The sequence below is a fragment of the Periophthalmus magnuspinnatus genome, chromosome 6 (genome assembly GCF_009829125.3).
Source record: "Periophthalmus magnuspinnatus isolate fPerMag1 chromosome 6, fPerMag1.2.pri, whole genome shotgun sequence".
Lineage (NCBI taxonomy): Eukaryota > Metazoa > Chordata > Actinopteri > Gobiiformes > Gobiidae > Periophthalmus > Periophthalmus magnuspinnatus.
Window position 1 is genome coordinate 31,973,324 of NC_047131.1, and position 15,441 is coordinate 31,988,764.

The 15,441-nt window shown below is 43.9% G+C and overlaps 1 protein-coding gene across 1 annotated transcript in view; it reads left to right on the top strand.

The window, feature by feature from the left end:
• Positions 1-15,441, top strand: part of LOC117372093 (neural-cadherin-like) — a 182,285-nt gene that overhangs the window by 83,702 nt on the left and 83,142 nt on the right. Inside the window, exons 7-11 of the mRNA XM_033967830.2 lie at positions 2,676-2,818; positions 4,589-4,761; positions 10,603-10,771; positions 13,373-13,543; positions 14,153-14,325. Coding sequence (XP_033823721.1) covers positions 2,676-2,818; positions 4,589-4,761; positions 10,603-10,771; positions 13,373-13,543; positions 14,153-14,325 — 829 coding nt within the window. The remainder of the gene's footprint in view (positions 1-2,675; positions 2,819-4,588; positions 4,762-10,602; positions 10,772-13,372; positions 13,544-14,152; positions 14,326-15,441) is intronic.

Below are 15,441 nucleotides of genomic sequence, written 5' to 3' on the forward strand. Positions count from 1 at the left end.
AATAATATGGCAACTTTGGCACTGAAATTGAGCAAAGTACTATGGTTTACAGGTTTGCTCCAGGCAGTCAACTGGATGCTGGGATTTTTACAGTGACATTGTTTTGGTACAGATGAAAAAAGCGGTTCGTTGGTCTGATCTGCAGCTAAACATCAGAGCAGCCAACAGCAACACGGCTCTTCTACAGCCAAACTCAGCGGACCTGTTTCTTTTATTACGCTGTTTTAGATGAATATGAAGATGTAAAATGTGCACGTTTTAACATAATGATGCTCCTGTGTCATAATTGTGCCTCTGGAGCAGACACGAGCGCAGTAGGTCGTCTTTAAAATGCCTGCAATGGTAGAAATTGTATTATTATCAATGATCTTTGTTAAAGGCTGTCTGTGTACGGCTTATAATCAGCTCTTACTTGTTCTAATGTTATCTGAGTGAAGCGACTCTGAAGTGGAGCCTCTCCGTTTGAAAGCTACAAAGTGTACAAGAATTATGATAACGTCAAAAACATCAGCCGGGTTTTTACAAGATCAGAATTAATTTTTTACCCGGTGAAATGAAATCGTTCAGTGATGCGCCTTATCCCTGCGCTCGTGCTTTAAAGTTCAAACTACTGCGAGTCGGAAGAGTAGAAGTTTTGGTCCTAATCATGAAAGTAGATCAAAGTTTGCCTCTATTTTCTGCCATCTAAGCGTAGAAGGTACTTGCATCACGTATATAGGTGTAGTTACATCACACCGTAGACCTGCTTTCCTCTGGGCTATTCATCACTACAGTATCTGATGCCAGGAATAGAGGCCAGCCTGCGTCAACACTGCTCCAGTAAAAGCACCGCGGCTGAGAAAAACGCAGAGTTCATTTGGAGGTTTAATCGCAGCCATCTGTTATCAAAACATTTGTTAGAGCCTTCACACCGGCGGTAATACAGTGACATTGTTACTTTGAGCAGCGTATTCTCCGCGCTTTAGTTAGAACGGCGTCATAAACATTCACAGCTTTCCTCTGGGTTTATTTTGGTCTTTGTTGAGGTATGCAGTGAAATGACATACGGACGCAATCCAGTGTGTCCTGGACCGCCTTTTTGGCAGTGCCTACGTGAGCGGGTTTGGGCAGAAACTGTCACAATGGCTCCACTGCATTTATTCTCCAAAATGAGTTAGAGGCTTGTCCTGTCAGTCAAGTTCTACTGACCTTCACAGAGAAACATCGCAGGCCTCTCTGTGCTGCTTGCTCTGGGAGTGTTGTCAGATGTCAGTCTCGGTGGGTGGGTAGACAAAGAGCTAAACAAACCGGCCGACAGAGGTGCAGATGTGGTGAGACAAACAGTAAACTGGCAAAGAAAACACGAGCGCGGGACAAGACGGTGAAGACGGTGAAGAATACTAAAATAAAAGAGGTGCGCAGACACAGAGGAGACAGGCAGTCAGATATGCAGATAAAGCAGCCACTCTGTCGGCAGCTGGACAAATACAGTTTCCAGGCCCGGCAGACAGCTATTTAGAAATGCAGACGTGGTGCCAGCTGAGGTGTTTTGTGCTCATAGTCGAGCTTTACCGAGATGTGGGTAAGACACATGAGCCGACACAACTCTGGCAGACGTGAAGAGACGCTGTAAATTGGGCCGACTTTTGTCTTTTTTTTTGCTATTTAACGAGACTAATTGAGACGCCGGCGCACGTGAAGAAGACAGGAGGACTTTTGTGACATCGCTTCTCACATTTCAACAAGTAGCGAGGCAAAAAAAAAAAAAAAGAGACTCGAGTTCCCACTGAAATGCAAATTAGCAGACGTTCAAGAACAGCGTGCCGACACAGACTTGAGTAGAACTTCGCAGTTCACTTGCGACGCCAGGAGATGCCCGAGGAGGAAAAAGCCCGGGGAGTCTATACGTCTCATCCCGCGGAGCTGTGGAGAAGTGGCCTCTGAGCCGGGTGACAGATTACAGGTCACTCATGTTGCCACGGAGACTGCAGCAGCTCGCCGAGATGAATCACCCATCAGCGTTCTTCTGTAAACCATCAATCACCTCTTGACTTCTCAGCGCAGACACCGTCGCCCCCTCCCTCCCCTCCCTCCGGGGCCCCTCGCACCTCCCCCCGCCACGCGCACATACGCTCCCACATTGACGCGATCCGGTCTGGAATCACACGCAGAGTACGGAGTTGTGCTGACAAATCGTGTAGAAGTATTTCAGGCAACGCCCCGCCCCCTTTTCCTCTCCGTCTATCTATCCCGCTCTTTATAACTCCCACACATCACTTAACCTGTCTCATCGCTGTCCGCCGACTTTTTTGTCATCAGCCGCTCTCTGTCCTTTAGCTCTGTTTTCCATTCCTCTTCATCCCTCCGTCGTAGAACTCTCGCCGTCCATCACCACCCTATGTCCCTCGCTCCACAGTGGTATATCAGCCCCTAGTGTCTTCCCTGGGCATCCCACTGGCCGGCGTCTCACAGCGAGCAAATCACCGCTGACATTTTAAAAGGCACTGGATCAGATGGGCCGCAGTGAGCCGGGAACGTGGAAAAACTCATTCTTTCAATCGTTTCAATATCCCAGTGGACGTTGTCATTTGTCTGTGCTCTGGCCGGTTAAGCGAATAGGTTAAATCATACTTTATCTACAAGAAAGAACAGCCATAAGTCTCACCTCTGTGCTTTGTTTGTGTTGTGTTTTACAGATATCGAACGTTCGTTTCCGAAGACGCGGGTCCCAACACTCTCGTTGCCACAGTTCTAGCTAAAGACCCAGATGGCGATGGCATAATCTACTCCATAACGGCGGGGAATGAGGAAGGAAATTTCATCATAGACAGCCAGAAAGGTGATACTTCTTAATTTCAAAACCCAACCACATTTACGCTTTACATTCCAGGCTGTGTAATAGACAGGCCTTCCATCAAATAACACATTCGATTCCCTCGTAATACTTTCCCGCTGCCGTGTCGCACAATGAATGTCCTCTACGTTCAAAGTCAGCGTGCGCAGATATTGAAGTTGATATTAAAAGCCATCATTTCAAAACAGGCAGTGTCCTTTTATTATTGAAGGTCATAAATAAAAACACGGAGTTAATACGAATAACAGAGATTCAGAAAAAAGTACCACGCCTCAACCGCCTCCTGCTCGTCTCCAGCGAACCACAGCTCACCTCAGCCACGCCTCTAATTACCCAGAAGCCCCGTTTATACAAGCTTATCGCCGCCACACCGTCTGTCTCTGTTCTCTCTACTAGTCCCTTGTTCGTGTTTTAGTCCGAAGACTTCACCATCTACAGAGAAACGGGGGTAGGTCCTGAATCGGCGGGACTAACCGGCTCAGACAGACCTCCATCCTGAGCCTCCACGTCTCTCCATATCTCCATATTTATCGTATCCTATCATTGCAGCGTGGTCCTTGCTTGTGAATGTCATATTATTTGGCTATGACTGCAGCTTCTCCTTCTCGTGTCTGGTGCAGGTGCTGGGGAGAAAGCCTACCGTGTTCCTTGATTTTGGGGCTTTTGGAGGCTGCAGAGTTTATCTTTTTTATTTACCCTTTGATCCGAGACCAGTGGCAATCGCTGTGACATTTGTCACCCAAGCCTTTCAATTCAATTTCACAACAACTGCTCTATCATAGCTCACAATCTGCAGGCTCCGCTCGGCAGCTCCTCTTTCTTTTGTGTCCTCTTTTCATATTCCTTTATATTATTTCGGCGGATTCTTGGTGCTAGAAATGCTAAAGCTGATATCCTTTGAGTGCAGAAGACAACAATATGGCTACACACGCCGCGCTGTTTATGCAAAGAGTGCACCAGTCCAGGTAATATATGCCTATGCCCCATTTGTAAACAAGGCTGACATTTAAGCTCGGAGAATTACAATGTGTATACCACAGTTCACTTATTTTAATGTAGTGGTGTGGTGATGTCGACAACGTGCAATTTCATTAGGAGCTCGTTCTTTTTCTGCTTGTTGGGCAGAAGCTCATATAAAGTGAGAGGGGAGCAGTCTCACATGTGCTTCTTGTAGTATCTTTAATCAAGAGCAGTGAAAGAGATGAACAGAAACACAACGAGAATAAAACCCTCCCTGAGCTCCCTCTTCAGCGAGTTCCCTGTTCATCACAAGCCTCTCACAGACCTGCAACCTCTGATGTTTTGTATTAGAGTTGACGAGGAAAGATGTTGACTCAGATCTTGTGTTCTTTTATCCCACCTTTTATCTTGATTGTTAACATGAAAGTCAACAATGGGGCTGCAGAGGAACAGCTAATAGGCGCCTGCTGAGGCTGGTTAACCCCGCAGACGATTTACTTCTGTCTTTCTTCAGCTGCCCGACCTGGACAACGGCAATTATTCGATTACAGAAATGACAAAACCACTACTGTGAAATTGGTTTTGTGGATTTGAAGTGCATATCAGATATTTCTTTTAGCATTTTTGTTGACTTCGAAGGTGATTTTCCTCCACCTTCCATCACTCTCTCAACAGGCACTCATATTTATAGCACCTCCCGCAACAAGCAAGGCCACACTGCCAATAATACCATGCTTAATAGTGAATGAAATTGTGTTTTATTGCGTGTAGTTTAACGCCTGCCTGATCTCGTAGGGTTGATTCGCCTCCGCTCCAGTCCCCTTCCGAAGCTTCAAGGCCTGGAGTATGTTCTGAACGTGAGCGCCACCGACGACAACGCGTCAGGAGGCCCGCACGCTCTGTCCTCCACCGCCCGTGTCATCGTCGGCGTGGATGATGTCAACAACAACAAGCCTGTTTTTGAAGAGGTACGGCCTCCTGTGGCTTCAGACAAATGTAATATCGTCGTTTTTTTTACATTATTCTGTCTGTTTTTGTCTGTAAAACCCCTCACCACACACTTTATACACTTTTCTCACACAGGCGTTAACATTTTCTCACATTTCTCTCTCGTTTAAACTCTCTCAAAGTTCAAACCTTCGTAGGCGTCTTTGTCGGTGCAGAACGTTTCATCGACATTGTGGGTTTTGTCGGGGAGAAAACAAATCGCAAACGTACAGCACTTCAGAGTCACACTGAGATCCAACGTTTATGTAAATTTGTCTGAACACATTCTGTACTGGACAGGAGACACGGCACGGAGGAGACTGATGGACAATGGTCTACAGTCCAACAGCCAATCAGGACGCACGACACAATGGTCTACAGTCCAACAGCCAATCAGGACGCACGACACAATGGTCTACAGTCCAACAGCCAATCAGGACGCACGACACAATGGTCTACAGTCCAACAGCCAATCAGGACGCACGACACAATGCACATTCATACGCTGTAAAAAAAAAAAAGCATGGAAAATTGCCCAAAAACATCCGCGAAACAGCGAGGGACAATTGTACATGGCTGGGAAACGTAATATTAAGTCCTAGTAATATTTTTTTTATTGCTAGTTTAATTTGTTTTGTGTCCCGTTTGTTTTGGGATCCAGTTCATTTTACGTTAGAAAACCTCTCTCTGCACCTGCTGCTGTCAGACTCGTCATTTTGGTCTTAAATTGTTCGTATTAACCCGCTCTATACACGTTTATGGACGCATACTGTATTTTCCCATTGAAACTGTATAAAGAAGTGGACTAATTGAGAGTGACATTACCCGTAGCTTGTCGAGGTTAGAGCAGTTATAGCGGCGAATCTGGACCCGAGTTCATATTTTGAATTCTGCCCGCAAGTATCAGAGCAACCAAAGAGCCAATCCAGAGCGAGGATGTTGAAGGTAACGCCCCTTCCCGCCCACACCGCTGGTTTAGCAGGGAGTGAGCGCTTAGCAACGCTGTCAATCAAACCTGTTGCTAACGCTAACAGGAGCGACCTCGGGGAAAGAAGGACCTGATTTGTCTGTTATTAATGTTCATATCTTGATTTACAGACACAATAGTGAAATAAAAACCCCAGGATCACGTAGAGGGTTAATACGAACATTTAAGACCAGAATGAGTGAATGAAACAACAACAACAACAAAAAAAACAACCCCCCAAAAAAATCAAAATAACAAAAAACAAATAAAATAAAAACACACCTCAAAATAACAATATATATATATATATATATATATATATATATATATTAAAAAAAAAAATCAAAATAACAAAAAAATAATAATAAAATAAAAAACCCAGGATCATGTAGAGGGTTAATACGAACATTTAAGACCAGAATGAGTCTGAAGCAGCAGAGACAGAGAGAGGAGACAGATTAAAAATAAATAAATAAATAAATTTAAAATAAAAAAAATAAAAAATAAAAAATCTAACTCAAAATAACTTAAAAAAAGCTTAAAAAATGAAGTCAAAATAACAAAAAAGCAACAAAAAAACCCAAAACAAACTCAAAATAACAAAAAAACAAAACAAATAAAATCAAAATAACTTTAAAAAAAAAAGACCCCTCAAAATAACAAAAAAAAAAGAAACAAATCTCAAAATAACTAAAAAAAAATAATAATAATAATAAAAATAATAATAATTAAAAAAACAACAACCCAGGATCATGTAGAGCGGGTTAATATGAACATTTATTTTATTTATTTATTTGAAGGACAGTGTGCAGATACATTAAAAAGATGGCTGCACCATAATTTCCATCTGTAGTCAATTTAAGACCAAAATGAGTCTGAAGCAGCAGGGACAGAGAGAGGGGACACAGATTTCGATTTTCGATGGAGCCGGACGTGCACACATGCTCACTTCCTGTTTGAAACGCGACGGTTAGCAGGTTAGCTACGTCCATTTATATAAACAGTCTGTGTGTCTGACTCCTATAAGTGAGTGCGATTCAGTTTTATTCAGGTTTATTTTTATAGCACATTTAAAACAACTTGAGCTGCCCAAAGTGATTCACGTAAATGTCAACAAAAAAGAAACAGTTAACACGATACATGAGAAAAGAAAATTAAACCCCAACACATCCCGTCCAAAAGCCGTTTTCACTTTGCTGTGATTCACTAGTCAACCATTTTTTACAGTAAAGTCTATTTTACATTTTCTCGAGTGAAAGTGACAAATGCTTTTTATGCAGAGTGAAAGCTTTAAACGTTATGGAAAAGTAAAAATAACACAACAGTTTTACTCACAGGTATTTGAGCGGAGTGTGGACGTGTGGTGTGTTTAAATGACGTCCGCTGGGTCGTCTGCCCCATTTACTGTTTTAAACTGAACTGTACCAGGTCATGTGCATAATAAGTTTGTTAAACCCATAGACTGTTTATATAAATGGACGTAGCTAACCTGCTAGCCGCCGCGTTACAAACAGGAAGTGGTCATAGGTGCACTTCTGGTTCCATCAAGTCTGGCTCCAATTCACTTTACATTGAAAAAACGTCTCTTCTCTCTGTCCCTGCTGCTGTCAGACTCATTTTGGTCTTAAATGTTCATATTAACCCGCTCTACATGATCCTAGGGTTCATTTTTTTTTAGTTATTTTGAGTTTATTTTTGTTTAGTTTTTTTGAGTTATTTTGAGTGTTGTTTTTTTTTTTTTTTTTTTTTTTTTTTTTTTTTTTTTTTTTAAATTTAAGTTATGTTTATTATAATTTTTTTAAGGATTTTTTTTGTTTATTTTCTTTATTTTTTTAGGATTTTTTTTTGTCATTTTGAGTTTTTTTTTTTTTTTTATTTATTTTTATTATTTCAAATTTATTTTTTTATTTATTTGAAAAACTGTGTCCTCTCTCTGTACCTGCTGCTGTCAGACTCGTCATTCTGGTCTTAAATGTTCGCATTAACCCTCTACATGATCCTGGGGTTTTTATTTCACTATTGTGTCTGTAAATCAAGATATGAACATTAATAACAGACAAATCAGGCGCCGTCTTGCTCCGTTAGCAACAGGTTTGATTGACGGCGTTGCTAAGCGCCCGCTCCCTGCTAAACCAGTGATGTGAGCAGAAAGGGGCTTTACCTTCAACAACCTCACTCTGGATTGGCTCTGTGGTTGCTATGACGCCCCAGATCGGTCAGATTCTAGCCTCGATGCTCTTCATTTGCAGCTAAACGCCGTGGGTGACGTCACACTCACATAGTCACTCCTTTAAACCGTCTGTAGGTCGACGGCGCTGCTCTTTAACATTTTAACGTCACATGTTAACAGTGTTTGAGTCTCGTTAGGTCCCAGATTGTGCTTTCGTTTTTAAAAGAGCACATTTCCGCACTTTTGACAAGTACAAATGCTCCGTCCACGTACTAAAGCGTTTCTTGTCTTTTTTTGTTCAGGCTACATTTGTCAAATTTTCATAACGGAGACGGCAGCTGCAAGTTACAGCGGAAAGACGACTCTGATTTGTAAAAAATATATGCATTACTATTCATTCACTTCAGAGCCGTATATTATTGTTTTGTTTGTGTCTCTCGTCCTCACACACAAACACCTGCAGCTTCGTGTTTCTCCTCGTTCTATTCCAGCCCTTCTCCCAAAAACGCCTTCACTAAATATTGTTACATTTTGTCTCCCATCCGCCCGTCTCTGCTCTCCGCTTTTTCATGCATTCGTTTTTTGTTTTGTTTTTTTTCCTTCTCTCTCACCAACGCATTTTGTCCTGGTGTTCTCATTTCCCTTGCCTGCATCTCTCTCCCTCTTCTCCTCATCGCTCCCTTTCCCCTCCCCCTCTACCTCTCCACCTCCTCCTCTATCTCTCTGCTCCCTCTTTCTCTCCCGCTCTCCCCTCCTGCTCTGCCTCTGCCCTTCTTCTCTACATCTTCGCTCCTTCTCTCTCCTTCTTCTCTACCGTTCTGCTCTTCTCTCCCCTCCTTCACTTCCCTCCCCCTCTACCTCTCTGCTTCCTTTTTCTCTACCTCTCTCCCTCCCCCTCTCCTCCGTCTCCTGCTCTCCCTTCCTGCTCTACCTCTCCCCTCCTTCTCTCTCTCTCTCTCTCTCCCTCTTCCTTCTCTCCCTCTCCACTACTTCCCTCTCTCTCCCCTGCCCCTCTACCTCTCTGCTCCCTCCTTCTCTACCGCACCCCTCCTTCTCTACCTCTCTCCCTACATCTCTCCCTCTCCCTTCTCTCCCCTCCTCCTCCTCAATCTCCCTGTCTTCATCCCTCCCTCTCCCCTCCTTCTCCATCTCCCCCTCTCTCCCTCTCCCCTCCTTCTCCACCTGTCTTTCTCCTCCATCTCCCCGTCTACCCATCCCTCTCTCTCCCCTCCTCCTCTATCCATCCACCTCCTCCTCCATCTCCCTCTCACTCCCTCCCCTCCTTCTCCACCTCTTTCTCCTCCATCTCCTTGTCTATCCTCCTCCAGCTCCCTTTCTCCACCTCTGTCTCTCTCCATCCCTCTCTCTCTCCTCCTCCTCGTCCATCTCCCTGTCTTCCCCTCTCCCCTCCTTCTCCACCACCTCCTCCCTGTCTCTCTCCATCCCTCTCTCTCTCTCCTCCTCCATCTCCCTGTCTTTCCCTCTCTCCCTCCCCCCTCCTTTTCCACCTCTCTGTCTCTCTCCATCCCTCTCTCTCCTCCTCCTCCATCTCCCTGCCCCTCTCTCCCCTCTTTCTCCACCTCTCCATGTCCTCTCTCTCTCCTCCTCCTCCATCTCCCTGTCTTTCCCTCTCTCCCTCCCCCCTCCTTTTCCACCTCTCTGTCTCTCTCCATCCCTCTCTCTCCTCCTCCTCCATCTCCCTGTCTTTCCCTCTCCCCCTCTCCCCTCCTTCTCCACCACCTCCTCCCTGTCTCTCTCCATCCCTCTCTCTATCCTCCTCCTCCATCTCCCTGCCCCTCTCTCTCCCCCCTCTTCCTCCACCTCCTCTCTCTCTCCCTCCATCCCTCTCTCTTCCTGTTTTCCCCTGAGTTCTGATTATCCTGCACACCCTTCTCTATCTTTAGGCGCTCCATCGGTATTTCAATTAATTCACCCCCAAAAAAAAGTGCAAATATCATCACAATATGCTCCATACCTGTTTAATTAACTCAACTCCTTTAATTAGCCCGGTCCAGGAGACGCTCCCGTGCGGCTCTCGCGGCTCTTTCGGCTCTCGCGGCTCCCGATTCCCTCTTGTTTCCGCTCAGGACTCGCTCGGCCCTGTATCCACTGATTGTATGAATAGCAAAATATAGGGCACCTAAGATAAGCCACCCCTCGTGATGATCTTGATATTTTTTTGCTCCGCCGCTTTGATCCGGCTCCCTCGTCCCCCCCCAGTGCGCGTCCGCTCCTCCTCGCCCATTGTTTTTCATATTTCATGGTCATTCCGTTGAAAGACTCGCTCGCGTTTATATCTGATTACAAAACACAAGAGGGTAGCGGCTCTTTTCTGGGGCAGATGTTCATTAGGGGGTGGGATGGATCGGGGTTCCTGACTTAAACAAAGCTGCTTCCTCTTCAAACGACTTCAGTTCAGAGTGTGTTTTCTTTTTAATTTCCACAGATATGAACGATCGTATCTATAACTTCACTAACTTTACTCTATGGTTGAGTATCTCTTGTGTAATCCCGTTCTTTTAATGAAATGATTGCGTTTGATCCGTGTGTTCTCATTAGCGTCCGACGTCCTGATGATGTTATTCCCGTTACATCCGTGCTTCTATATTGTCTTTTTCACTTCTCCACTCCCCCCCGCTCCCCTCCCTTTTTCTATTTCTTTTCTCTTCCTCGTCTCTGTCTCAGTGCCAGCGGTATCGGGAGCAGGCCTCGGTGCTAGAGAACCAGCCAACAGGGACTTTTGTGTTGGAAGTGCACGCCGTGGATGCAGATGAGGGAGCAAATGGGAAAGTCAAATACGGCTTAATGCACAGAGACAGCGCGATGGCGGCGTTCAGAATAAACCCAGAAACAGGTAATGTCCAAAGACCTCACTGGAAGACACGACTTTAGGGAGAGATAATGCAGTTTTTGTATTTAGATCTGAAGGAACATGACATCGTTGCATTTATTTTTTGTGATTTATATGTACAGGACCAGTCAAAAGTCTGGACGCACACGCTTATTCAGTGTTTTTTTTATTTATTTTTTTTAAATAAACTAACAAATATGACATTTTGTTTCTCTCTTTTCTGCATCACTCGAGGAAAAAACTAAAACTAAAACACAACTCTGCTCCATCTTTCCAACAATCAGGGAATAATTTAGCTGTTTTTTATTTATTAAAAATGTCTGGAATCTAAAGGAACAAACTGTAGAATCATCGCATTTATTTTTTGCGATTTATATGTACACGACCTCACTGAAAAACACGACTTTAGGGAGAGATAACGCAATTTTTGTATTTAAATCTGAAGGAATATGACATCGTTGCATTTATTTTTTGTGATTTATATGTACACGACCAGTCAAAAGTCTGGACGCACACTTTTATTCAGTGTTTTTTTTATTTTATTTTTTTATAAACGAACATACTGTACGTGACGTTTCACACAGACTTTGGTTCCCTCTTTTCTGCATCACTCGAGGAAAAACTAAAACTATAACACAACCAGTCTGTCTTTCGCATAATCAAAGAATAATTTAGCTCCGTAAAATGCTTCTTTATGAAAAAAAAAAAAGATATTTATGCATCTGAACAGTTGATTTAAAATGTCTAATCTGAAGGAACATCAGAATGTCATAACGCTGGTGCAGGTGGGACCAAAAAGTGCAGAACTCGGGGCAAGTTTACAGTGTTTATTTACAGAATGTGAAAGTTCAGACAAGTACGGGTCAGACCGGCGAGGGGCGAGGTGCCGGGTGAGAGCCAGAGTCCGGGAATGCGTCGCGGAGAGCAGGGACAGGGAGTAACCAGAACCGGAGCGGGAGACAGGAACAGGGACGGAGGCGGGGAGCGGGGACCAGAGCGGGAGGCGAGGTGTTAGCCGCGGTGCAGGACGAGACAAGGTGGTGGAGACAAGACAAGACAAGACAATACCGGAGCAGGAACACGGGGTCAGGAGCAGAGCCGGAGGAGCTGGGACGGTCCAGGGAGCGGGAATCTGAGGGCAGCAAAAATCCAATCGGCATCAAAAAGGCAACACGAGAGAACGAAAAGACGAGCAGGAATAGTCACGTTTGACACGCGGACGATTTGGCGCCGAGTGTGTGGTCCTGGCTCCTCTTATCCGCGGCAGGTGGGGTTGATTGCGCTGATGGGATGCAGGTGCGTGCGGGAGGAGCCAGGAACTCCGCCCAGCTCCAGGTTCAGGCAGGTGAGGGGAAAAGTGAACACAGGGAGACAACACAGGAGACAGAATCAGAAGAGTTTTTATGGCCATTGTCAGTGAACACAGCTCACAAACGAGGAACTATCTTTGGTGATAAAGTACAACATAAAAACACTGAATAAGTACAAATAAGGACATGCATAAAGTTAAAGAATATATGCTTAAAAATCTAATAAAATGAAATACTTAGAGGTAACATGCTGCATTTGCTTCTTGTGATCTATACGGACACGACTGGTCAAAATTCAGTGTTTTGTTTTTGTTTTTTTTAATAAACTAACAAACAACTCAGACTCTGGTTCCATCTTTTCTGCGTCACTCGAGGAAAAAACTAAAACTAAAACTAAAACACAACTCTGCTCCATCTTTCCAACAACCAGGGAATAATTTAGCTCCTTTTATTTATTAAAAATGTCTGGAATCTAAAGGAACAAACTGTAGAATCGTCGCATTTACTTCTTGTGATCTATACGCACACTTTACCCACTCATACAGTATTTTTTTTATGTTTACTACTTTCTAAATAGTAAAACTGCAGTATAATAATGAGTTCATGTTTTAATATAAGTGCGTTTTATTGTCAGTGAAATACTTTGAAACTGTATTTACGTACAGAATGGTCCAATCAGAGTACTGTTTTCTGAATACTTTGTAATACTTTTACATTGCGTCGCATTTAAATTATAGAGTAAAAACACAACATAGGATTAAAAACAGCTTTATATTTACTTCACTGTTTGTTCTGCACTAATTGGAGAGAGAGCGACTGCACAGGCCTCACCACAAAATCAGATTTTTCTGTTTTTCTCTGTGATATCGTGCAGTTTGAAGCCTAAATTGTGGAATGAAGTACTGCCCTGTACTCCTTAAAATCTAGAAAAGTACCAGAATAGTTACTCTACATTAGTATTCTGGATAGTATTTGCGGTACATGGTTCAGTTACTTCTCAACACTGTTTCTTGCAGAACTGAACGAGCAGTATCTAAATCTGGTACAAAACTACTTTTCTGTAAGATTAGTGGATTCTTACCGGCTCATCATCTCAACTTAACTAAATCTCAAGGTAATTCGCACAACTTCATGCAGCAGTGCGTCGTGTTTGTTTACCAGTCGGCCGCGTTTCAGGGGAATAAGAGTGACTCATAACTGTGTTAATGCTCCGTCAATGAGGAGATTGGATCAGTGTTGATGGTGCGTACGTGTTAGGTGGGCAATGTAAGAGCTGATTCCCTTGTATTTACAGGAGAGATCGTGACGGCCAGACGTTTTGACAGGGAGCGCCAGAGAGAGTATTCAATTACAGTAACAGCCACGGACTGGGCCGAGGAGCCGCTCATCGGCATCTGCACGCTCACCATCCAAATACTCGACCAGAATGACAACAGCCCCAAGTTTGAGAATCTACGCTACGAGTGTAAGTGCAGGACGGTCATTACGCATGCTGCTGCGGGCCTCGCTGTGACTCATGAGTGATGCAGGATAAAGAGCGGCTCTCCGGCTCTGCGGCTCTCGCACACACAGGGTTCAGATTCATTTAAGGTTAAATGCCCCTTTCATTTTGGTCATTAGCTTCATTGGGCTTGTGTTGAATCTGTGATCTCAGTAAATATGCTGTAATTATTTCTACAGGAAAATATGTGGCAGCAGCTTATTAGATGATTATCATTTCCGCCTAAAAAATAACCCTGGGTCAGAAGCTTTTTAATTACAAAGTGTTTATATGGGCAGTTTAAAACATACTGTAGAGGAGAGATTATGTTAGTGTTTCCTTGATACAAATTAGTTTGACAAAAACATGGTAATAATGTGCTTTAACTACACAAAGGTTTGTTATCTTAAAGCTTCCGTGAATTTACAAACTTAATGAGAACAACGGCTCTTCATTGAGAAAAAAAACAACAGCAAAAATATAAATCTGTTTCAGTTCATACACTTGAGCTCCGTGTGTTTATTAACTCCTGACCTTCACTTCACTCATGGCCGTGACTTACTCTTTATAAAATATGGATTGTGACCCTTTTAGATTTCTTGAGAGAGGACACGTTGGTGGGGACCAGCTTCTTGCGCGTCGCTGCTCATGACGATGACTTTGGCTCCCACGCCGCCATCACGTACTCCATGTCGCCGCAGCAACCGGAGTACCTGCAGGTCAACCCGGTGACAGGATGGGTGTACGTCAACCAGCCCATCTCACAGGTCTGTGGCTTTACACCGGCTTATTACCATCGTCTTATTACTCCACTACACACACGTTTACACACGTTTACACACACACACACTCTGCATCACGTGTGTTCGCCTGTGGGTCTATGTCAACAGAACTAATGAATGAGGGACCTCGGAGTATCTGCTCCTCCCGATCTGGGCTGTGCGTACTCCCAGAGGTGCTGCGTGTGAAGGGACACACTCACAGCTCAAATCAGGCTAAAACAACTGATTAAAAATAGATTTTCACAGCTTTGGACTCCAGTGGACACGTCTGATGATGGCAGCAAAGAGGACCTATATTTAGTTCTATGCGTCTGTGCTTAAATATAAATGCAGACCTTAAAGTAATATTTGGTGTTACTTTATTTCTATTGAATTATCTTCGTTGATTTGACCACAACAAGAAGCAGTTTAGACGGCTCACCTTCGTAAAACTAATGAAAGATTATAAAACTAAACGGTCGCACCCTCTCCCTCGACTGACTTCCCTCCGTCTCGTTTTATTTGGATTAGTTAAAGGTTGAGTGGTAATTCATGTCATTGATTCAAACCCTTTAGAAGCTGTGCGTTTCTTCCTCAAGCAGCACTCTTCTTCATCACTTAGTCCCATGTAAAAACGAGGGAAGCTTGTCTCTGGCTCCGTCGTTGTCTGTATAATTTAGCACGCTTCTTTGCATACCGGTCTTAAAAGTCTCACCGTCTTCTGCAGTATTAAAGGCGGATGACCAAAGAGTGTTATAACAAAGCTAATGCATTTTTCACTGTGGGGCTCAGTAGCAATTAGAATCAAAGCCGGGCTACAATATGCCACATCTGCTCCCTATTACGGCGTTAGGTTTTCTATTACGGGGAGTCTTCACATTATAATGTCACGGGCAGATCCGAGCTCCCGGAAGATGTGTCAGTTGAGCGTTTCTGTTCATTGTCCTAGTAATAAGTGCAGTTATTCTGGTCCTATAGAGCCCAGTGTAATGTCTTGTGCAGTTTGCCCTAAAGAAAAAACACCAGAGTGATGCTTTTTACATCCACCTGCTCCTTACACCCGCAAACCCGCTCAGTAATTTGCTTCGAATCAGTTCTGGGGCCATAGTCTGTGGTTTTTTC